The 25,853-nt window shown below is 38.4% G+C and overlaps 1 protein-coding gene across 3 annotated transcripts in view; it reads left to right on the forward strand.

Moving 5' to 3' along the window:
- htr4 (5-hydroxytryptamine receptor 4) overlaps nt 1–25,853 on the forward strand; it is a 135,490-nt gene that overhangs the window by 49,351 nt on the left and 60,286 nt on the right. For all 3 annotated transcript variants that reach the window (XM_059346373.1, XM_059346374.1, XM_059346375.1), the window contains one exon: nt 14,313–14,391. In XM_059346373.1, coding sequence (XP_059202356.1) covers nt 14,313–14,391 — 79 coding nt within the window. The remainder of the gene's footprint in view (nt 1–14,312; nt 14,392–25,853) is intronic.

Here is a 25,853-nt window from a genome sequence, read left to right on the forward strand (position 1 = left end):
TTTTGAGTAATGAGGGTTTGGGTGCAGGAGCCCTGAGAACACAGGAGCAGGCAGATAATTAGACTGAACTGAAACAGAAGGGAGGAATTGAAGGTAGGATGGCAGCTGGTGTGAGGATAGAAGCCGGCAAGGACGAACCCCCCTCGAGTCGACGAGGGCAGTAAAGATCTAAATCAGTGTCCTTAAGTAGGAACGCACATTCACCCACCAACCTTGAATGGAAATTAGCACATAAACTCCTTCCCTTTTAAAGGAGAGTTTTAAATCTTGGTCTCTCCACTGAATCTGAGCAACTCCATCCACTGATGAAGATGACATGATGAGAATATGAGCACAAATTGAGATGCTAAAGATAGCAAATGGACCTTGATTTGAGATTGTGATTATTTTCCAAGGAACCTTTAAAATCTAGTTTCAAAGAAATCTTGGACGTCTGTAGTTTCTTTGCTTCTATTAAGCCTGTTCTTGTTTTGCTAGATTTGGGGTCAGATAGTGTTTTTTAGTGACCCCTTTTCAATTTTTCCAAATTAAATATCATTGGTACATCTGTTTTTATTGCTACAACATTGATGATTAATTAAGATCATGTAGTGTTTTACTTGTTTGTAGAGGGGTGGTTTTAACAATCTAAAAAGTAAGTAAAAAGTTTACCCAACAATTAGGATTACATTTTACTAAATGAAAGCAAAATGTTATGTTATGACAGCCATACAAGCCTTATGCATGAATTATGATGAAAGGCTTCTCATGTGACTTGAGCCTGCTGTAGGTAAAGATGAAACTTTTTCAAGTCATTGTTTAACACACCAAACTTTTTGTAAGTTCAAATGTTAAATTTTATAATTTTAGCAGTGTCACTGTATAGTTCCTGCTCTACCTGCTGAGCTTTCTTGTGTAAATAATAAAGTAGATAATAAAGTGTTGGTGAGTCGGTTTGTACAGAGGGGGTAGACGTATCGTGGGACAGGTCAGCATGTTTCCAAACTGCTTGCACAGGGTTTAGATGAGTTCTTTGGCACCCTGAAGGCAGAATGCAGCTAAAGGCAGAACACCTTTAGCGATTTATGTAAATGACGGCAGCTGAAATAAGAACGTGACCTGAGTCTGAGAGTAGAAGTCATCGAGTTATGCCAAGAAAAATGATTGATTGAATCTCCAAAGTGTACTCTGTATGGAAGGAAAACCCTCGAAAACGTACTAAAAGTCATGATCTCCATTTAAATTAATCAATAATTATCATACTAAGTATAACGATATAAAGCAATTATTTAAATTCACAATTAATGCAATCTGTTTGAAAATAACATCTTAAATAGGATTTCTACAAACACATAATTGGATTTAAATCACTTACTTTATAGATAATTTAATTTAAAGCACTCGGAGCAAACAAAGATTATTATTATTATTATTATTTCTCAAATCCCCACAATAAATTCACATTTGAAACCATTCAGATGTTGAAGAGTGGATTTTTTACATCTCCTTTCATGCTTGAAAGTTCCCTTATCTTAAACAAATATTATAATGCATTATAAAACATCTTAAATAAATGTGTTAGCTGCACACACACACACACACACACACACACACACACACACACATATATTATTGGAGGAAAAAAGACAATCAGATATGTTTTTTTGTTTGTTTAAAATCATTTTGACAGCTTTATATTTCCCCAAAATCTTCAGCTGTATATTTGCTTAATTATTAGTGTAAACAGTTGGCAGGTGAGCTTAGGTGTGTCTCCTTCTGCTCCGAGTCCAGAGGAGTCTCACCTGCTGAGCCTCCACTAGACCGCTTCACAGTGTGGGGTGTGTTCTCGCTGTCAGAGGGCCTGGTTGAGTTCACGGGCCCCTGACCAGGACCCTGACCCGGTCCGGCTCGTGGCCTCCCTCAGCACCGTGTTGTGAACTCAGGCTTAATGGGCCTCTTAGTGGGAAGACAGCAGCAGATGGTGTGTGTGGGACAAAGCCACACAGCTGGATCATTACAAACACACATTCTTCTAACACTGGGGATGACTTTATATCTGTGCATGGTGTGTATGCATGTTATTCTCTATTTCTCATTTTGGCTAATTATCCTAATTACCGGTACAGCTTTTATGGAGTTAATATCCTGTTAATAGACATTCCACATATTCTTCTTATAGGTGCCTACATTACCCACAATGCAACTCAACCGCAGGGAGTGTGGTCAGATTTTTAGGTTTGATGAGTAAAGTGGTGAGATGAATATGAATATTAATGGTGAGATCTCAAATTCTCAGCCGACTTAAATGGCTTAATTATAATTAAATTAAAACATCTGAATTGATAGTAAGATGAGGATAGGATAGGATGAGGCTTGCACTTAGTTTGTAAGTTTCAAGTCCTCCTTATCAGCTCTGTCTGACCTTCAGATACTCAGATCTGATCACAGATCGCAGCTAACAAACTGTTTTCTCCTCACATCCAAACAACAGACTCAGAACTGTTTTCTTGGTTTGAGATAAACAGCTAAAAGGAATGAGATAACCATCAGCTAAAAACTCCTTGAAGCATCCTAAAAAACTTAAATTATATGATTTAAAATTTCCACTTTTTAAGGAAAATAAGGAATCTATCAAATGGCAACATGCTGTTTATATTGCATTACATTGCATGTTAAAATGTCTACAATATAAAGTCTGTCAGGAGGATGACAAACAAAAGGATGTTGTTCCATTTGGGAGATGTCAAAGATGCCAAAACGATGTGTTAAACAGACAGAACTCAAACTGTAAGGACATATTTGAATCTAAAGTAAACCTGAATGATACTGGAGCAGCTCACACTTTAATCATTCATTTAGTGGCAGGTTTCAGACTTAATTCTGATTGTGGTCCTCTGAGTGTGATCACTTGGACTCCTGATTTGAGGAGATCTTCTCTCTCCTGTTTCCTGATGTATTCTGATGTGATTGGATGATAAGTCTCTCTGGAAATATGTGTGATGTCTTTCTTCGCTCATTCAGTGCGTTTCCTGCAAATCTCTAGCATTTTTCATCTGTCCTCTTTTTCCACAGTAGCTTTGGGGCATGCTTGTTTGTTTACTCTGTTTATTTTCCAGCAGAATATCGAAAAACAATTTATTTGATTTATTCTGGGTTTTTTTTCTTTTCCAAAGAACGGGGTGTCATATATCGAATAGATTTTAAAACCTTTTGAGAAAATCTTGTTTTGCCATTATCAGTAAACATTTTACAGAAAGTTGGATTATGGTCAGAAGGAACAAGGGATTAGCCTTTGTGTGCAGAAAACAAGTCCAGATATTAATGCATCTGAAGATTTCAGTTTTAAAACATTACAGTCTGATTAAAACTCCACATGTAGAAGATTGTGCAGCCACAGTGGAGGTTTGGGTTTGTGTGTGGTCTCTCTTTACGTTGCTGCTTATTAGTTCCAGTCCATCAGTCTGAAGTGTGTGAGTTCCTGTGTAGATGAGGCCTTCAAGCTTTAGGTCACTGAGTACAACATATCTACTACTCTACTATACTCTCCATACGTGTGTGTGTGTGTGTGTGTGTGTGTGTTTGCCTACCTCAGTTTTGTGAAGACCAATTTGAGTTTTAACCTTGATAGTGAGGACATTTTTAGATCATGAAGACAGTTTTTAGGGTTGCAACCAGTGGTGGAAAAAGTATTCAGATCCCTTAAGTAAAAGAACTCATACCACACTGTGAAATTACTCCACTACAAGTAAAAGTCCTGCATTCAAAATTTACTTTAATAAAAGTACTAAAGTATCAAAAGTATTCTTTATGCAGAATGGCCCAACGCAGATTGTTTTATATATTGTTTTTTTTTATTTTTGATGCATTTATGTAAGTAGAATTTGTCAAAGTATGCCTTATTTTAACAACTTGATACACTGTTTTGTGCTTTAATAATAATCTTAAATTGATCATGTTGTTCATGGTAAATCTCGACCTGAAACATAACAGTAAAAAGTTATATATATACAATATTTGCCTCAAAAGTTGTAAAATTGAAGTATAAAGTTACATAACATGGAAATAATAAAGTAAAGTACAAGTACCTCAAAATTGTACTTTTGCAAATGTACTTAGTTCCACCACTGGATACAACTAACCATTATTTTCATTATCAATGATTAAGTTTATTTTTTTCTCAATTAGTTCATCATTTGGTATGTGAAATGTGAAATGAAAATAGAGATAAATGTCCATACCGTACACTGTATGTAAATATTCCCCAGTGGCCACAGAGCTCGCTGCATTCTGACAGCCTGACATGATGCTGTTGGTTTGTTTGTTTGTTCAGTTGCATTTATGTTAAAGCCCTCTGAACACTTCCAGTGTATTTCTCACGTGACCATGCATTAGCTGGAGCCAGCCGAAAGGTCGGCTGTCTCTGTGTCTGAATGTGTGTTTGTCTGTTTGAGAGGAATATGAGAGCAATCTCCATGCTATAAACACAATAACTGTACTGTTCTATTGGTTTAACCCCATAAATGTCACTGTTTATTTGATATTCTAATTATTGTTTAGTCATTGTGTATCTTTTTGTTTTTCTTAAATATCGTAACTGAGACTAAAGTTGTCACTAAGCGTTTATCTTGCTTTACCTGAACACTTTTATATTTCCCCAAATCTACATTTAGTATCAAGAGCAGGACACCAGTGTGTGCTTGAGCTAAGTAGATTACAGAGTTTATCATCCAATAAAAACATTTTAGTTATATTTACACAGTCCTGGATCTCTGCAAATGTCCTATAAATAAATTTCTACTGTACTCTGCTGCTTCCATCTGCTGCTGTACCTACGTCTTTCTAAAGTAATTCAGTTTGGTCTGTGCAGCAGCAGCAGTTTGGTAAAAATGTTACGTTGCCTTAAATAAAGTTAAGGAGCTTAACTGTTTCTCTGTACTGGAGTCAATAAATAGAGTGACTGTAATAACTGCAATAGAGACGGCACTAGTTTGACCTCACTGCAGGCTAACGGTAGATTGAATTAACTGGCAATATAGATTTGTTTGTGGCATTTAGGCTCAACACACACTAAAGAGAGTCATTTTTAGAGGGTTTTATCGTACGTTTGTTTCTTCAACACAACTTTTTGATGGTTATTCTATCTCTTTTAGGGGAAAACAGGAGGAAATATTGTTAATACTTTCTACTTTATTGTTATTGTTAATAATATGTTTTTTATGCGTTTTTCATTTTGGTAGTAAAGGAGTAAAAGGAATGTTGAGTTATGCAGTAATAACTGACTTTGATTTCAAAGACATGAACATGTTTTTACAAACATAGTATTGTTTTTAGATTAATATGCAACCGCTGTTTCACATTAGAGAGGAATAATCTTGACTGTGAAGTGAAGAATAGTTTAAATTAGTGTTGTAAAGTGATATATTCACCCTCTTTTATGTTTGCATTTACTCTAAGCTTTGTAATGCTTTTCCTGTGATTTGCTTTTCTTTTGGGACACATCACACTTAAGATAAGAGATAAAATAAGATTTTCCTTTATTAGTCCCACAACAGATACATTTCCAGTATTACATCAGCAAAGTGGATAGCAAGATAGAGAGGAGCTTCAATAAACAATAACAATTAAAAGTAAACAAGCAATATAAACTTGAAATATAAGAAAGGTATTAAAAAAGTAAAACATTATAAAGAGCTAACAATTGACAATTTAAACAATAGAATTATTTTTAGAAAAAATAAAAGGAATATAAAATTCAGGAACATTATCGGTCTACATTATATACAATGTAGACCGAGTCAACAGTTGAAGATGCAACCATACTTACTTGAATACTTACTTAAGTACATTTAGAAAGTTGTATTATAAGTGACTATACAGTTTATTGTATAGAATGTAAATGCACTTACAGTATATACAAACTTTTGTAAAATAAAACTACTTACGCTAGAGTTTAATTCCTCTAACGGAGCCTGAATTAGATGTAGAAGGTTCTGAGATACTTCATTTAACATAGTGTTTCATTAAGAAGTGAAAGTGGGTGTAGAAAATATGGATTTCATTTTAACAAACATAAATGCCTTGATAACACTATGAGCCAATTAATGTATTTTTTCTGCAGCTAATGATGTGCAGAATATTGCACAGATAGATATCGAAGAGTTCCTTACGTCTTGATGGTGTTTAGTTTAATAACTCCAGGAGGCGGCTGTGCCGGGAGCACACAGGGGCTTAGTTTCTGCAGATTAGCCCCGCCTTCAGTAGAAACCTTTGGCTGAACCTCAGGAGACCTGAACCAGCTCCACCACACAGTTTAACAAACACAGACCAGACCTCCACCCCCACCATGCTCCAGTCACTCAGAGTCACGGTGTCTGCTGGTCCTGATGTGTTTGTCTCTCTTGTTAATGCTCACTCACTTTTTATGCCTCCCATTATGTTGCTTGTTTCCTTACTTTTGACTTTTCTGTGACAAATGTGTGATCACTGGTCATTCACTATCTTTATTATTGTCTGTCTCAGAATGTGAAACAAGTAACGCTTTTTCTTGATTATCTTGTCTTCGTAATGATTTGAAGCCAACATTTCCCCACATAATGCTTCTACGTGCTTAGACAAACTCTCTTTACTTAACTCTATGGAGTCTTATTATGGAGGCTATTTTGTCCATTTTTGAATCCTTTTCATGTCTTTTCGTGTCTTTGTAAGTCATTCTGTGTCTTTTTTTGGTCATTTGTGTCTTTTTTGGTAATTTTGTGTCTGTTGTTGTGTCTTTTTTAGTTATTTTGCATCTTTTTTTGTCATTTTGTGTCTTCTGTGGGTTTTTTTGTCATTCTGTCTTGTCATTTTGTGTCTTTTTTTGGACATTTTGTGTCTTTTTTGGACATTTTGTGTCTTTTTTAGTCCTTTAGTCAAACATAAAATGTGATTTTGAATCTTTTTTTACTTTCAAATCACTATCATGCTCAATAATAAAAAAATAAATGTTGCAAATGTGAACAAAGGTTGCAAATAAAACATATAAGAGGGTTACATCCAGTTCTATCATTTTATACTCAATATATTTGACCTTATCTCCAGTTTTACTTGGTATATCAACATCAAACTGAAACTGGCCTCATGGAGTTTACAGCCAGAACTTTAGAGGTAAATTTACAGTAGGGCTCCACGCTGCTTTGTTTTCTAGTCTGGATGTGATGAAGAAGTCATGCTTCGGTGCTTTTGGAGACTCCAGAGGGTTAATGTTCGAAACCCTAAACTCAGACTCTGGGTCATCTCAGGACTAACTCCTGGAGTGTTTAGGTGCTGCATGCTATAGAAAGTAAAATCCCTTTACAAAACCAAGTTTAGGTAATATATAGAAATATGTTTAAACATACGAACAAACATTAGAACTGTAATTTACTTTAATATAAGTTTGGCTGAACTTGCATTTGTCATTATGATACATTCTGCAACTTAAAAAGCAACCTGTGCTGCTAGTGTTAGTATTTCCCACACATAGACTTAATTTGGTTCAGCCACCAAGGTATTTTTACAGCTGCTAAAATATGTTTGGTCACCCATTATCTAATATGAAACCGGTTTGAAACAATCACAGGGTTAGGTTTAGGAGCCCAGGGACAGCATCAGGCTGTGTCACAGTAATGTTGAAGATGAAGCCCAGATCCACACTGATTCCCAGGTCCACTGGGAATTATTACAATTTTGAGCTGTCATGTCAATTTCAAATATAAAAGTTAAAAAAGTGGCCATTCATGCATACTAGGAGACAGCATTAATTGACTCTCTTACATTAAGTCTCATAATAAAAACTGTCTCCTAAGTATCTGGTGCTTGCATATTTTAAAATGAAGATAGTATTCATGTGAACAGTTTCCTTTAAGATGATGGATTTTATTCATGCATAAATCAGGTTGCGCAAGAAAATGATTGTTATTTTCTTTAACAAAATGCATTTATTAGAATTCTGAAAATGCCAAATATGACAGTAAACCAACCGATTAGTGAAATTCAACCTTTGGTCAAAAAGAGAATAAATATGGGCTCAGAACCAATAAATAATAGAAATGAAAGTGCATAAACAAATATCCACTCAAACTCTGACTCAGTCAAACCGTGTCATTAAGTTTTGCTGACTTCATTAGTGTCAAACACCAAGAATATTTATTTTACAAACGCAAAATCTTTGCTCACCTCATTAAGACGAGCAGGACATAACTGAACATAGATGTGCAACTGTAGCTTAGTTTCCCTTCTCCACCCCCCTATACAGCAAGTGTACATTTTCTTTAAACAGTTGCATGTACTACCAGAGCGCCTATCAAAGTCCTATCAACACACAGTAACACTTCACCATGACTCCATTCAGACTTCTCTCCAAAACTGAGGGGCAGCTGGTGGCTGAACTTTAAATATTTTATGAGATCCAATCTGCTGACAGGAATGTTCTACCAGCAGCTTTCTTAATGAGCACAGGGAGACCCAGACACGGAGTAAGTCATTTTACTACATACAAGTAAACACAACCGCTTTCTCATATTATCAGCGGCTGTGTTTACATCTGTGTACATTAACTAACAGGGCTGGTGGCTGTTCTCTGCTTCAGGACTGTAATGTGAAGCTGTTTTGATGCACTTTTGATTCCCTGCAGCTGAGCCTCGCATTCATGTTGCCACGAATAAACCTCTTAACAGAATATTTCTGTCCACTTGTGATGTCCCGCCCACTGCTTGAGCAGCCTGCCAGCTATAAACCGATGTGGCTTTTCTGGCGCCTCATGCCTTTTGCTTGTTGTCATGGTTTGTGTTGATATCAGGATGCACCCATAATGAAAACTTTCACGTTTCTGTGCTGCAGCAGCGGTGACATAAAGAAGCCAGGCATCTTAACAGCGTGTCTCATTATCGGAGTATCAGCTTACCTGGGCTTTTTTCAGCTCCACTGTTTTGTTTTAATGCATCAACACCAAATCAGTTTGACTGAGTCATCGGATTGTCAGTGCATGAAAATGCAGCGTTTTGCTGAATCATATCTGTCTCCTCCTGCTCACTATTTCTTCCTTTTCCTTTTCTGCGATTACATTTTCCCTTCTTTCACTTTGCTCCATCAGTTTCTCACACTGTCATCATTTCCCTTGTATTTCTCCTTCCCTCCTCTCTGTGACTGGATGAGAGCTGACAGACTCCAGTAAACCCTCTCAGTGGCCTCGCCCATTAGCTCTGTCATGCGTTCAACTCGCCTCACCTCCCCGACTGTGTCTATTATAGAACAGAGTCGGCAGGCCCGCCGCAACCTCAAGACAGTGCCAAGGAGTTTTTCAAACTGCTGGTAAATCTTATGATGATATAATAATCTGTTCTGGATTAATGAATGCTTGGTCACACTGGTGCCATTACCTTCATTGTACATATGTAGGAAGAAAGTGGGAAAATCTGCATCAGTATGTACTTATGTTGTCATGTGAGCTAATATTTTCTCCCACACATTCCTGGACATTCATTTTCTTGGTGATTGCATTTTTTTTCTTCAATGACAAAGTGACAATGAAGTTCACAGGTTGGAGTAAAGCTGCATTAAAAAGTGAGAACTATGGATGTACAGGAATTTGTGGGGCAAAAGATTAAGTACATACTGCTGCAACTTTCCCACCTTTCTTCTATATCCTGCAGGTCCTGGCACCAGTGTAACCCTGCAGCTTTCTCATTTAAAGGGACAAGTCTAACCACTTAAGTTTTTAGATATAGCAGGCACAACTGGGATTATGCTAGAATTATATTTTTGGAAAAGCAAATCTTCTGGAACCAAGTAACAAAACAGAACATACATACTGTCCGTAAACAGGTATTTGCATATGAATGGAGAATCTATCGGCAATGGGACAAAATTTTAGTATTGGAAGCATTCTGGTTTCCATTTGTAGTCAGTTTGTAGTATTAACCAATCACATATGAGTGAGATTTTGTTGACAGCAGAGTGGAAAGTAGGCGGAACACATTGGCTCAAATGTGATCAGATTGTATTGGCTTTTTTAATTTATCTACGTCTGGACCTAAAAGATCTTCAAAAAGTATCTATGAAGTTTTTAATCAGGCTGTAAACAATGATCCGTAGACAGAAGATGAAATCTTTGTACTGATGTTCGGATATTCACAGAACCCCCCGTATTGGCTGTGGCCTTCTGAGGCTAAATTGTTGCTGGGTTCTAGATACCTAGATATATAATAAAAATAAATAAGACCTAGGATAATGAAAAGCTCCCAGCAGCATTTAAAATGGTCCATGTTGAAGCTTTCAATCTGCAATCTTTTATACGATACGCTTTTAGCATTTAGATTACTATCATTTAATGATGTTACATAAGATGAAATAGACTGTGGAAAAAAAATATGATAAATACGTAGTTACTCCTGCTGATAACTTGTCCAACACTGCTTCCACCACATACCACCTGCCCTACAAATGAATCAATAAAAAAACATTAAAACACCAGAATGAGTTGAACTTTGGCCAAACAGACAGATGCCCAAATCCTTCACAGAAGATGGAGTGAGACTGTACTGCTGAGTGAATGCAATCTGTTGGGCCCCACCTGGTACCTCACTAATGGGACTGCATCTAAATGTTAAATTTGGCTCCCTACACAACAAATGATGCAGTATTATGGAGGCAGTAGCTCAGTGTGAAGGAACTTGGATTGGCAGCCAAATCAGGTCCCAAATGGACCGCGTAGGGAGAGTGGACTGGTAGCTGGAGAGATGCCAGTTCACCTCCTGGGCTCTGCTGAGGGGCCCGAGAGCAAGCCCCAACCCCGAACTACTGGAGGGGCTACACTGTGTCCAGCCATCATCCTGACATCTCTCTGTCAGACGGAGACTTTGATAGTGTCTGAACTGATGGTACAATTTGGCATTGGTTCTATTCTGCAGGCGCTAAAGAACCAATCATCCCATTGCCATGCACATATTTTAAATATAATTTCAGTCATGCTGGAGAAAGTTTGACGTGTATAAGTAAAAATGACAGGATGGTAGACTTCCATGCATTTTATAGAGTTAATAAATTCTCTTCATTCATATCAGGGTGCTTGGTTTCTATAATAAATCTCAAGCTGTGCCATTACATACAAGAATTTCAAGTGTCTCAGACTCCAGATAGATTTAATATACAATTCTATAGATTTATTTGCTTTACTATGATTTGCTTTTTAAGCTTCGGCCCATCTTATCCAAAGAAGAGGATATTAGAGGATAACCCTCTATGAATGCAAGCTTAAAGTGTGCATGTGTATGCTTTTTCTTTGCATGCTAATGGAAAATACGCCTTTTGGTGGATGCTTCCAAAGCATCACACAGTATTTTCTGAAACCATATCCTTTAGTACATATAAACACATTTAATTTAGTACATTGGATGGCTTTGCATGTGCTTGTGTGAGAGCTGACGTCTACCAGCACAGACCTGCTCTCCTTGCCTACGTGTCCATGTGACTCACATGAAGGTTATATCCTTTATTCTGAGTGTACTGTATATGTATTTGAAGATGAGTCTTGCTGACAGGAGCACATATAGACTAATGCAGGAGGATGATTCATCAGGACACTTTCATAAGTCATTGTGCTCAAAGAGTCAATGCTGCTGACCTTTTGACCTTTTGTCTCAAGAGACCTTTTATCTCAAGAGACCTCTGGTCTGACGTTTGTTGTGCTTTTTACGTTCGGTCGAATCCAAAATCTCTGTTTTTACTTGTACTCATATTTATCTAAAACAGTTTTTCAGATATAATGTTAACTGGTGATTACAAATTAATTATTTGACTACAGATAACAAGGATAAGAAATGGAGGCCATGGTGGTAACATTTCTATGAAGGTTGGTTACTTTAAATCCTTGTTTTTAATCCTCATCATTTTTGCTCCAGCTTTTTTTTTAAAGATTTGTGTTCTTTTTAAAGGTAAAGAGGTTGTGAAAGTACCCTAAAAGACACCCCAGTGAGTCAGCTAGCTGTTAATGTTTGTACTTTTGAGCTAAGTTGTCAGCTAGTGCCGGGACTACCAAACAATCCAAATATGGTTACTTCTGGCACAAAAAAGGACAAAGATGGCCATGGCCAAAATCCATCCATCCATCCATTTTCTTCCGCCTATCCGGGGCCGGGTCGCGGGGGCAGCAGGCTAAGCAGGGCATTCCAGACGTCCCTCTCCCCAGCCACAATGTTCAGCTCCTCCTGGGGGACCCCGAGGCGTTCCCAGGCCAGGAGAGAGATATAATCCCTCCACCGTGTTCTGGGTCTTCCCTGGGGCCTCCTACCAGTTGGACGTGCCTGGAACACCTCTAACGGGAGGCGCCCGGGAGGCATCCTTACCAGATGCCCAAACCCATGGCCAAAATGCCAAACATAAAAACAGTACTCCACCAACCATAATCCAGCTTGTCTTTTGGTTGCAAGCTGGTTTAGTTATTACAGTTCAGTTATTACAATAAAGTGCATCCTTGTGGTTTATTAAAGGTGTAGATTGAATTTTCATTGTCATAAAACCATTTGCAACACTACTTTTTGGAACAGCAGTATTCTTTCTTCCTGACTTTCAGCTTGTGCACCACTACTGTTTGTAGCACTTCTAGCTGTCAATCAGTGGAACAGTAGTTAACTGCTGTCAATCATCACGCATTGCATCTCATTATACCTGTTGTTTGTGATCAACATATCAACAAAAACAAAATGGGGAGTCGCTCTTAAAAAACATTGCATGTAAATAAGGCTTCATGGAAAACAGCACATCTTCGGGGTAAAGCAAGCTAAATATGAGCACCGTTTGTAATGTTGAGGTAAAAAGATGGCTCAGTCATTATGAGCTCATTTCTCAGTGTAATGTAAAGACAACGCCTGAAATATTTATTACCATTAACCATATCTGATGTAGGGATACTCAGCTCATTCCAAGGGATGCTATCTGTCCGTCTTCATTGCTGTAAATATTCCAAAATAAATAATGCATATAACATTTGAGTCAAGTATTCAGTCAAGTGTGTGTGTGTGTGTGTGTGTGTGTGAAGCATCATGAACATATTCCATCTGTTGGATCCTCATCCATAATGTAAGTCGCTGTTTACATGATTGCATGTTTGCTTGGTCGTGTGTGTGTGTGTGTGTGTGTGTGTGTGTGTGTGTGTAGGATGAATATTGTGTAAGAACATTATACACACCAGCATTATTCTGGATGTCACAAAACTGGGCTTACTTCATATCATGACCAAATTAATGAAAGAGCAAACATCTTTATGTATGTGTGACATTTTGTTTCAACAGAAATAATAGATTTATGCTGCATAACAAAAATTGCCTATTCTATTGTCTGAGGCTATGAGCTCCGCTCTTTGTGATGTTATTTATAATACAGATAATATGAGGATGTTGCTGTAGTTGCTGTAGGAGTTGTCTCAGCTCTAAATGTTCAGATGGTGAACTGGTTCTGACAGCTGCCCATACTGCTGAAGCATAATGGTTTTTGTTATTCAGGTGGTAAATCTGCAGGTCATGACCCTCCCCGGTCTGCTCTTGACCTCTCTGTCAGGGCGACCTTCACTCTGAGTCCCGCCTGCACGGCCGGGGGAATTTACATTCACTTAGCAGTCAAGCCTTGCTCTGTCACTGTTTTGGGTGGATTTTGCACAAGTGAAATGGAAGTATGAATACAAATATATTAAAAATAAACAGGTTGCTTGCAGTTATATGATGCATTTTTCCCTCTTCGTAGCTCTCGCATTGCACTTCTGGTTCGAATGAAACTCTGAGCTTCTCCTAAATTGTTCCAATAATGAAATCTTTACAGTGAAATCTTGTAGTTAAATAGATGCATGAAGTGATTTCCCTTTAAGCTTCATTTCCTTACATTTGGTGGTAACATTCTTCCCCTTTACAGCTTTTACAGCTGTGTGGTTATCACAGTGGGGCTTAGCAGCTAATAAAAATGAGAGTTAACCTTCAAATGCTAAATTAAATCCTACTTTTTTGTTTATTTACTGCTTTACTTACTTTACTCAACTGTGAGATCTCTTGGGAAATATTCCACAGTCAGCCTACCCTTTGCTAAATCCTCAATTATAGCCCTTAAAGTCTGATGGAGCACACAGTGCTGAAGTCAATTGGCAGTCAACTTCAAATGTCAAAGAAATTTTTTGCATTTGCATAATTCTGATTTGGTTTAATACCTTTATGTTAATGTAATCTAGTGAGTCCGCTGCCTGTGTGAATTGTTTTATATTTGTAATTAAAAGTTCAGCCTATAATAATATACGTGATTATGTCAATTTGTTAATTGTGATCTTGTGTCTGCAGGGACTCTCTGCATTTATGGTTACCTGAATGTCAGCGCTGCAGGCCAGATGCCGGTGATGGAGGAGCTTGTCAGTGAGAGGTGAGAACTAATCAGCTTTTATGTGGAACAATCACTGTATTTATGATTGAACACTTCCTGTCAGCGGTGACACGATGTAATGCAGAACACACAAACACAAATAGATAACTCGGTCACATCCAAACTTATAACCCTTAGTATTTTTGTTGTTTAAAAGGCATCTTTGCCAAAAAATGCAGTAAAGAAGTTTTTGAGTGGTAGAAAAAGTTCAGATTTTCACTGGGGTCACTTAAAGTTGGCGGCTCTGGACGTTATCTCAACACTTTCTTTCTTATTTATACCTTTTAGCTTTCCCAAATTCTTTCGTTTTTAGCAGTGAGGCCCTACTTGTAAAAATTCTCAAAACTTTCTTAAACAAAAATCAAGTATGAAAGCTCAAAAATTCTTCTAATCTGAAAACGTATTCCTCCATTAGTGAATGAAACATTATGTGTGCATGTTTACAACTCGATGAGCTCGTGACTTTTAATTTGTAAGGATGATGTGAGGTATTATGTGATGACTGACTCCCAGTGTATTGAGCATAATACTTCACAGATAATGTCATTGAAATTAATGGGCGAATGCTCTATAAAAGCCAAGGTTTTTGGTGTACAGGTCATGAACTTCTCTTAAATTCTCGTTTATAGTATCGGTTGAAAAAAAAATCCATATTATAAATTCCTAATAAGCACCATTTTTTGAAAAGATTTTTCTTTTTTTTGTTTCTTTTGTTTTGAATGTTATTCCCATAACTTTCATATTCATCAAACCTCTCCATGACCCTGTATAACCCGTACTGTATAGAAGAATGTGCATGCAATATGTTTATCCACTCATTTATTCATGTGATTCCTTGACATTGGCATTCACCTGTTTCTATATGCTGCAGAGCAGTTTGCCAGCTGAGTCTCACCATATGAAGGTGCACTCACTATTGAAACTGTGTGTGTGTGCATCTGAGCTGTTCATATATTCATCCACACAAAATGTTTTCTGTTCTAAAAAACTCTTTATCTGTGGAAAGCAGCAGCGGTGGCAGCTGCGGTGGGTAATAAAGCATTCTCTGAGGTCTGCAGATGAACGGACTGCCCTGATTCCTTCTTCAAGGGCATTCTCATCTTCAGATTTTTGACTCAGCTGAGGAAACAATATGCAGCGTGGGATTCCTGCTGCTCCGCTTGCTGCCTCTGTAGTTCTCCTGCCCTCGGGCTTGTTGGTTTGATTGAAACAGGGATCCCTCTAAAACTGTTGGGTGGTCTTTTGCTCACTGCTTTTGGAATGTAAAGAGTCATTTTATAGCTTCCTCCGCCTGGAAAACGTCTTTTAGCCCCGAGGGCGAGAGATTGATTAGAATTTTTCTTAAATCATTACTGTGAAGGTGCAGATGGTCTATCTTTTCCTGACTGCTTTATTTTACCCACAGGCCCACAGGCTGATTAGGAAAGAGGAAAAGACGAATAGAGTGAAAAAGACACGGAAATACAGTACTTCCAAAATGTGAATATAGGGAAAGATTGACTACAGAGAGGACTGACGAAGAAAAGTCTTACTGTGTGTTGTAATTATCCTCACTTTCTGTCAGAGGCCAGTTTAAGGTCAAAACTTGTTAGTTTATTTATTTGGATCTCTATTAGTTGTGTCCTTGGCTACAACTATCTTCTTTCTATGAAAGAGAGAAGAGCTGGGGGTCAGCAGGTGAGCAGAGACATCCCCCTACAATTAAACACCAATCACTTCCAATCACAGCGCGAGCACTCTAACAGGAAGTCTAACCTCACTCAGAAACTGGAGTAATCCTAACAGAGTGGATGGCTAGGTAACGTTACTGGAAGAGAACAAAGCACACGTTGGCCAGTCAGCCTCCACTTGTTTTCCTGGTGTTAGACTCGCCTTCAAAATAAAAGCAAACACATGTAACTTTCAAAATAAGAGCACATGCATGTGTGTGATAGTCTGAAAACCTATCCAGGGTGTACTTTGCCTCTAGCCCAATATCAGCCAAGCGGTAAAGGAGGATTAATTAATTAATAAAGATACCTTTTTTTTAAGTTTTACAATAGCCAAATACCTGTCAGCCCATACAAGCGTCTTGAAAAAGCAAAAATAAGTTATTATTTAATTTGTTGCTGACAATTAAAGGGATAGTACGAGGGGTTGAATGTGGAAGGAATGTGGAACAAGACGAGCTTCTTTATGAGATGGTCAGGTTACACTATGTGACCCAGTTTTGTGTTGTGATGTTATGAATGCAATCATTATTTGGTTGATGGCAGCAATATGGAGCCAGCTGCCTTGAGAGAAAATGAACGGCTCTGGCCAGCAGGTGTGATTTATGACTCACTTACACACTGGCCCACGCATCGCCCTACATACATACGGTACATCATCATGTCACATGTTATTTGTATGGTCACATATGTTTGTTTGATTGGTGACACAGATAAAGATGAGGTCGACAAGTGACACACTTGCAAGCATTAACACAGAATGACAAATAATCCATTAAAGCAAGCAGTCAGTGTGATGACATCTTAGATAAAAAAAAAATAACTTTATATACATCCTCAAGCACTGATGCACACAGAAATGACTGAAGTATGCATATCGGAAGGGAGATCATTTTTAATGCCAAATGTGCATCATTAGCATAGTTTTTAATCTTCAACCCACTATTTCTTAATTAGTGGAAACATTATCTGCCATTGCTGCCAACTTACCAGGAGGCAGAAATCTATATTAGGCACATATCACACATGTTGCAGTGCATGCTCAGGCAGTATGGCATCACATTACCGTCTTATCTCTCATTTACCACACATGTAGCCTGTGCAGTATGTGCGAAGTATGTTTGTCCTCTGGCACAGATAATGTGGTTCACATTATGTTCACTTTCCAGCATGAGATTTCTTGTTTGCTGGCGTTTTCAGCCTATAGCACTATAATTCTATTTTTTTCCTCAGTCATATAGGAGCTTTTTACTTACTCAGTTTCAAATTACACCCTCTGCATAGCCATCAAATAAACCATTACATCCGAACATGAAATGACTTATATTTATTATAGTCAAAAAGAAGAAAATTGTCAATGTACAATGTGCATGATCCACTGTGGCGCCAATAGATTTATAATAAAGTCTTTCTATCAAGGCACTCTGTTGTATGGAAACAAATGTGCCCTGCACATCTGCTGCACATGCTGTATCTAAAATTGATCTCTCTTCAGTTTGGCCTTATTTTTGAGTTTCATACACTTTATCTTACAGTGCAGGCTTGAGTTATAGAAAGAGCAGTTTAGAGCTGAAAATTCCACTGAAGATGCACAGATTGACAATTAATTTGCACATTTTGCAAACTAACATTTAAATCTAAATGTAAGATTTGTACATTCAGTTGCTTTTTCATTGAATATTGTGTGACACATGATGCCTCTGTCCCCTTTCTGTGTTTTGGGGATTTAAATGGTAGCAATAGCCAACTAGAATGACACTCAAGGGATGCAGACCTCCGCCAAGACCAGATGCCCTGTCCTGCAATGGATCCACTCCAAAATGTGATGAGTTCTTCCTCGTCCAATGCTACATACTTCCACCAAATTTCATAAATATGGGGCCGGTAGTTTTTCCAAACAGAGTCGAAAAACATGACCTTTTTGGCCGAGATAGTTATTAGCTTGACAAAAGCCCAATATGTTGATTGTGTTTTCTTCAAATAAACATGGAAAGAACATGTTTGAGTCTTTTACTTACTGGTGGGATGACATCTCATTATAGCGAGTATCAATCGCCCTTGAAGTCGACACTCAATCTAAAAGCTGACACTGTGTGAAAGAATAAAGCTAATATCTAAGGAGCGTAACACTATACCTTTCTTTGACCAACAGTTATATTCCACACGTCAAACACATCCTGCAATGTAATAGCTTGTGTCAGGGACTTTTATGCAACCACTGAGCTCGATCATCCCGGAACAGCCTCGCGTGTTGGAGCCATAAGTCAATATGATGCAGTCCGTCAGACTCGGAGCGATCAGATAGCAGCTTCCCTTTCCCCTCCTCGAATCAGCTTTCCCTCTGGCTCTGCTGTTTGCCCTCCCTCTCCCCGCCACCTCAGGTGTCCTGTGACAGATCCTGTTTTCTGGATGATTGCTTTCAACAGAGAAGTTCAGCCTCGGACAGCATGAGACCAAACAGGAAGATAAAAAGAGCAGGTCGCCTCTGCCCGTTTGTGTTGTTACAGTACATTTGTCAATTGCAAACTCATTCATTCTTTTGTTTGCTCATTCATTCACTTCATTCAGCCATGTAATTCATTAATGGATATGACAAGAGATGGATAAATAGTGTGGACTAGACATTCCAGGTGATGATAGTAGTGTAAACGATTACGAGGGAAAACAATCAGCTGTAGTTTCAGAAAGTTTATGAGCAGAAATATCTGACATTCTCCATTTGTGATTTATCCAGCAAACCACCAACTTCTTTTGTGAGCCTAAGTTAGCTCCTTAACTTAACGCTCTGAACCCCAATGAGCAGTTTCAGGGAAATTTTTTGCTCTCTTTACATTTTACTCACTGTGACCTCATATTTCACTACTATATTAAATATATATAAAATAGTATATATAAAAGTTACTTCAAACTGATTATTTTTGGTGCCTTTTAAATGAAAAGTGATTTTTTTTTTTTTTTTAAAGATAATTTTTTTGGACTTTTTTATGCTTTATTGAAAGTGACAGAGTGAAAGGGGGTGATAGAGGGGAAGACATGCGGCAAAGGGAGCTCAGGCCGGATTCGAACCCGGCTCCGCCGCAGCAAGGACTTAGCCTTAAAAAAAACCCTGAACATTCAGGACCATTGGAAAGTTCAATTCCTGCCATAATGCCTGTTTTTACAGTTTTTTTCTATGATAAACTTTGTATTTTTGGTAATTCTTTAAAGAAAACATGCTTCATTTACTTTTCCTTTCTATGTTTTATAAAGTATGCATGCAGGGTGTGGCAGGATTTACCCTCCATACCTCCACATCATTCAGGGATCCATTCATCATCCACTGTATCACCTAGAGCCACCTGTACATAATGATGACACAACGATTGTTCACTGCAGCTCAATCTTAGACCATTTTACTGTTTTCTATCCTTTAATTCAGCCCTATACTTCTGGCGTTTGGTGGCTGTGTTGCAGAGTGCAGACTTGGCAACCAAAATAGTGCACCAACTTTTTCAGTCTCAGACTCATTCAATAATTCATTCAGTAACTGCTTACGTAATCTCAATAGGAAATTCTTCATTCATACAAAAAAGCATTTGCTGATGCATGAAGCTGAGCTTGCACGCACGCACACAACTGAAAACAAGGACACCTAGACTTCCATTCAACTTTAGGAGGAATCATTCCTGATTCGAATGCATCTCTGGCGATGAAGCTGAGGTCTGTCAAGCCTGTGAATCAGTTTCCCTCCCAGATGGACAGGAGTCGGCAGTAGTTGGATAGTGTGTGTCTGTGGGTTGAGTGTGCCATTATACAGTGTTTCCACATCGTTTCCATTCATGCCTGACAAGGTGATTTATCCCAGCTGTCACTGATAGCACTTCCAGGCGTGTGCCGGTTCAGCCTCCCTCTTGCTCTTTGATCCTCTGCTTTCAGAAAACAACACACATCCTGCAAAATCCCCAATAAGCCTGTTCTTTCACACCGCTCGTGGTATCTCTTCCACACAGATTCACCAGAAGTGTGTCTGCCACTGAGGGAAAAGTTGTGTTCTCTGTGTTGTCAGACTGTTCTTGTTCCCAGGTCGTCAAGTACTGATGCTGAGTCATGGCCCCGGGCCTGAAACTCACGCACAAGGCATATATTCGATATTAGACGCGTTTTGAGCAAGTGCCCCTGAAGAAAGACGTTGTATAAAGGACAAGGACAAAGGGTTGGATGGGCCAAACAATCTCATGACCTTCACTAACTGTTTCACACGTGTCCTGTGTGAAACAAAAGGTGAAAGTTGAATTATTAACAAGGACTACTTAACTTATGCAATATTTAAACCCAACCACAACCTAACCAAGTAGTTTTGTTGCCTAAATATAACAAGGTGATTTTGTTAAATTCACAATGTTAACCTGTTCCACTTGTTTCAAACTGCGATTGTTATGGAGCGTTCTAGTTTTCTGTGTAGGACTGAAACTGACCAAAGGCTGATAACATCATAGTTAAGGCTAAATTTGATTAAAGCTGCTCTATATTTTTATCGAAAAATTTGTCGCTACAATGGTCGTAACAAACTCACAACGTCACTGTTTTAGTTTATTAGCTTATTCCACTCATGATTCCCATTTCCAGGAGCCACAGGGGGCTTTTTCCAAAGGGAAAGGTGTTATTAACTGACTGTACCCAACCTGTTCAGCCTTAAACAGCAGACAGACACAGTTAGAGATTCGCTGGTAAAGATGGAGCATCTAACTGCTCATGGAATCCTCCAGTTACACACAAAACGAACAAACGTGCAGCTTGTTGTCTGCACAAGCACGTAGTTAAAAGCAAGCAAGCAAGTATATCTCTGGCCTCATGCTGCATTTTGACTTCCATCATTAGAAGAGATTTTTGGCCAGCTGTAATAGAGATTCATGAGAGGTTACATTATAACATAATGATTTAGTTAATTCTAGAAATAGATGCCTGTAGGATGGAAATGAGGATGTTGGGGCTAAATGCCTGGAGCTCTCATTTTGTATTCATTTATAATTCAGCGAGAGAAATCTCCTTGTTGTAAGAAGCAAAAGGCAAAGCAAGAATAAAAACAAACAAAAGTACTGAAAGGAGTCAAAGACAAAAAAACACCCAACTGTAAATATTAGCTTCCTGGATTTTATTTTGCAGTCTGCCAACAGAAACACTCCAACTAAATGTTCAGGGCTAAAAGACATTACTCTTTTGCAAATTAATTTCAATTTCTATTCAGTGCAAAAACATAACTGCACAGGTTACAATTCCACACAGACTTTGAATAAAATGTGAGTTGTTGTGCACATTTTAATCTTCATTTCCCTGCATTCATTCCTCACCAAGACTCTCCTGCCATTTATCACCTGAGAGAGCTGAATGTGCATTCTGCAGCACTAACACGGGACAAAGAAGGATAAATGAAAGAAGTGGAACTTCTTCAACAGCTTCCTTCCCCAAATGTCTCTCACACCTTTGGAAGCAGAGTAAATTTCGACTGGAATTGTGTTATGTCAACACGCAGATGAGGAAAAAATGAAACAAACCTTTAAAGGCCGACTTCCCCTTTGAAACAAATATGTCATATTTCATGTTGAAGTGCAGAACAATTAGCTAATTTGTGCTGACAAGTGGCTCTGAGCTAAAGTCAGCCCAGTGTTTTCACACAGAGCTGTTCTCTTTGATACACACATGCAAAGGACTGCTTGACAGAGTGTTTCTGATCTTATTGACACACACACACACACACACACACACACACACACACTTCCACTGTGTCAATCTCTTATTTTCTCTTTAAGACGTTAAAAAAATCACATTATCGTTTCGTATCTCTGCAAAAACACAATTTTATACTACACACTCACTAAATCATACATATAAACACAACTCCCTACACACAGACACACACAGACACACACACACACACACACACACACACACACACACAGAGGACATCATCCATGTAGTCAAGAGTGAATTTTAATGATGTGGAGGTAAACAGGGAAACACTGCTGCTTGCTTTGGGTTCCTGTGTTTAGTTGACACGTCTCCACACCGCTGATTAAAGCTGCAGCATCTGCTGCTCTGTGTGGAACAGATTAGACCAGGAGAGGGAAACTGCAGAGAATTACAGCTGCTGGATGTGCAAAACTAAATATGTAAAAGAAAATCCTCCACGTATTCAGCTGAATTCTTTCTCTATAGGATCAGTGCGTCAGATGCAGCTTTGAAAGGATTCTTTAAAGATGCAGCACAGGATCTTTAGTAAGGTGTCACTGTTGGGGAGGCTGAGTAGTAATTTATTATGCAACCATAAAGTTAATAAGAAAATAGTTGATAGTTAAAAAGGGATTATGCTGGTGGCAACAACCAATATGGGCCAATAAATGCCAAAAAAACAAAAAAAGAAAATAAATTACAAATAATTTATTCAATGCAGTGCAATAACTATTATTTAATTCATAATTGAGGCAAATGAGAATTTTGTTCTTACATTTGATTGACTGGATGATTGAAAATATTCATCAATATTGGAAATCGTGTTCTTTAATCGGGAATCTTTTATAAATATAAAGCCTTTATGGAATAAAAAATGACAACAGTGTAATACAATGCAACAACTGGCTTTGTTCACACTTTCTGCTAGTTTTACTAACAGAATGTAGACTTTGTAGAAGCCTGCAATCTATTTTGCAGGGGCACGTCTCTGCATCCTGGGCTACGGCCTGCCCAAGACGATTGTGATCTGTTTAAAGAAATACAAACAAGCCTCCTCTGCTTTTGGTCACTTGCGAAAAATTAACACCGGCAAATACTCTCCTCATGTTCACCTCTATTCGGTGAAGGGGCGAATAAAACATTTGCTTCCAGTGTCAAAGCAAAATTGCATCTTTGCAGTGTCGAGTTTGGCGTCTTTGCTGCTGCTACTGCTTCTTCTTCTTCTCCTTAATTGGTGGGCAGGGGCGGGGCAGCTGACATCCAATTTAAAGGTGCATTGCTGCCACATACTGTACTGGAGTGTGAAACAGTAGATTAGCAGGGGGGAAAAACCAGGCGGGAACCTCCGTGTCTGAGTAGGGAGGCAAACCAGGAAGTGCCTTAAGTTGCATTCTACTGAAAATTCCAGCAGGGTCGCCAAGTTTGCCTGCAAAAAAAATCTGTCCATTCATTTCAGTGCAAAATGAGAAAACTTCTCACTTGATTTATTACCTCAGAATTTTTTTCAGGACAACACTATGGTCTCAATCGCTGGTAAAAAATCTTCTTCAAGACAATTTGATGTTAATAGTTCCAATAATGGCCCCATTTAGAGGAAAATAGAAGATAAAGAATTGTATGATTTGGGGCGTGGCTACCTTTGATTGACAGGTCACTAACAAGACGAGCTGTCATCAGGAGAGAAGCAGAGCAATGCGTATCCACGGCAACGTGTCAATAAAGTTATATATAACGGCCCGCCGGCCATCCTGGAGTTCATCTGGCCGTTCATCACACAGATGGCCAGTCCGCCCCTGGTTGACCCCCTCTTGGCTGTCATTGGCTGTAGTTTTCTGTAGTGAGCAAAGATGGATGAAACATTTCTCTTCAGTGTACATTTTCAACAACGTCAACTTACTATAAACCAGCGAACCTCGTGCACTGCCCACATTCAGCATTATTATCCCCACTCCACCACTTCTTCTTCTGTTGGGTATGAGCAGTAAGCTGTCAGCATCCTCTTTCTGTTTTCTGCTTTAAACCAGTTCAACAGATTTAAAATACAGCAGCTTTTCATTTATCTACTCTGGCTTGGACTGTACCTCATTAGTATGTCACTTTGGAGAAAAGCTTCAAATCAATACAAGTAATGAAATAAGTGAGGCCAAATACACCAAAGTCTGTCAAAGAGAGACATTTTTCATTTTTGTTTCGTCTAGATTTAATCAAAGTCAGACAGTAATAAACTTACCTTGTCAAAATATTCAATTATTATTTTGAAAGGATAGTTAAAGCCTCAGTGTGTCTCCTTTATTTGGAAATAAAGAAATCATTTCAACATTCTCTTTCAGCCAAAACCAAAACATATTCAGCCGCTCATTATCTATGAAAACTGATCTTTTGAGCATCTCTCAATGAAAATTCCCTTGATGTTTTCATAAATGTATTTGTTAATGTGGGATGTTGATGTTAAAATTATCTCATCTGTCCTCAACAGGCCCTCACATGTCAAACTGACTTATAAAGTAAAACTTACTTGCATTTAAAGTGCAGCGTTTTAGTTGTGTGTGTTTGTTTTGAGGAGGCAGGATTCTTTTCCCTTTTGATTCTCCAACAAGATCAGAGAACCAGCATGCTGAAGAGACATTTTCTTCTTGGTGATTATCAGGTAAATGTGACAGATGTGTTTTGTCTACCTGTGTAAACCCAAATCCTATGTATCTCTCATGCAGAGACACCAGTCAGACATTAAGAACCTCATGTCAGATGTGCAATGAGCTTTGCAGTAAAGATAAGAATGTGTCATATACAGGATATGTAACGCTGATACCTGCAAGCTGTTAAAATAACACAAGCATTTCACAGACATGTGCTTTTTTTGTCAGTCGCTATTACTTCTCAACATTTCCTGCAGCTGTATCAAGTCCTCTACAATACATGAAGTGCAAAAAAATAACTGTGATACTGTTTACAAGCCTGTGCAGCGAAGAGAAAGCTGTGAAAGTGGGTGTTGTGTTTCCTGCAGACATCCCATTCAGAAAAAGGACACCAGCTCTTTTATTACATGAACTGTGATGAAACTGTAGACGGGCGCCATCGTTTATTTAAAACCTGCTCTTCTCTGATCACATGGCGCTGCTGACTGGATCAGTTTTCAAACTACTTGACTTCATCTTGGCTTGAAACATTTTTACTCATGCTGTTCTTTTCCCTTTTCCCCCCACTGTAGACTGAAAACAGGGCTTTTGCTTCTCACTAAAGCACAGGATGCCTCTCCTTAGCCCTTATTTTATGCCTTACTTACACTCTTACATACTCACTGTCTTGTAACATGATCCTTTTGAAGTATTGTAAGAAGATTAACACCTCAGCTTTAGCATCCACTTTAGTTAGTGAAGAACTGGAGCTTTAGCTATTCTCTCATATATTTTTTTTTACTTTTAAATTGGTGTAATTAAAATACACTTCACGTACATGTCTTTGACAAGTAGTTAAATTAAACCTGCTGCTTATGAATCGCTGTGTGCAGAGCTTTTGGATTATACCTAGAGCAACCAATTTTGTTGGTGCAGTATTCATGCACAATCCTACAAATGTCCAGCAGGACAAGTGATCACTGTGCCTTTGCAAGGTTTAGGAAAAAAAGTGGTTTGTTTGTGATGTAACATCTGTAAGTATGTTACATAACAGAGGACATGAACACAGTCTCCTGGGGGAAAGTCCTGTGTTTCTTTGATCCAACCATATACAGACTTTATTGCTCTTTATACTGCATCACTTCACGTCCTCCTTAGAGGCAGCAGTGCACCCCCTGGAGCACAATTCTGTGGGTTAAATATGAATAACAGTGCATTGAATTTTGCAGGAATAAGAACCGCCTGCATAGTTTAGTCCTTTGTCATCAATATCTAGACCAGGGATGGGCAACTGGAGGCCCGGGGGCAACATATGGCCTGCACCCTCACTTGAAGTGGCCCTCAGTACAACTACATGCATTTGAGCATGAAATCTTAAAAGTGCAGTGTAAAAATGCACAAAATTACTTCTTGCAATTAATGTTGGTCTGCT

Source organism: Centropristis striata, chromosome 12 (genome assembly GCF_030273125.1).
Source record: "Centropristis striata isolate RG_2023a ecotype Rhode Island chromosome 12, C.striata_1.0, whole genome shotgun sequence".
NCBI lineage: Eukaryota > Metazoa > Chordata > Actinopteri > Perciformes > Serranidae > Centropristis > Centropristis striata.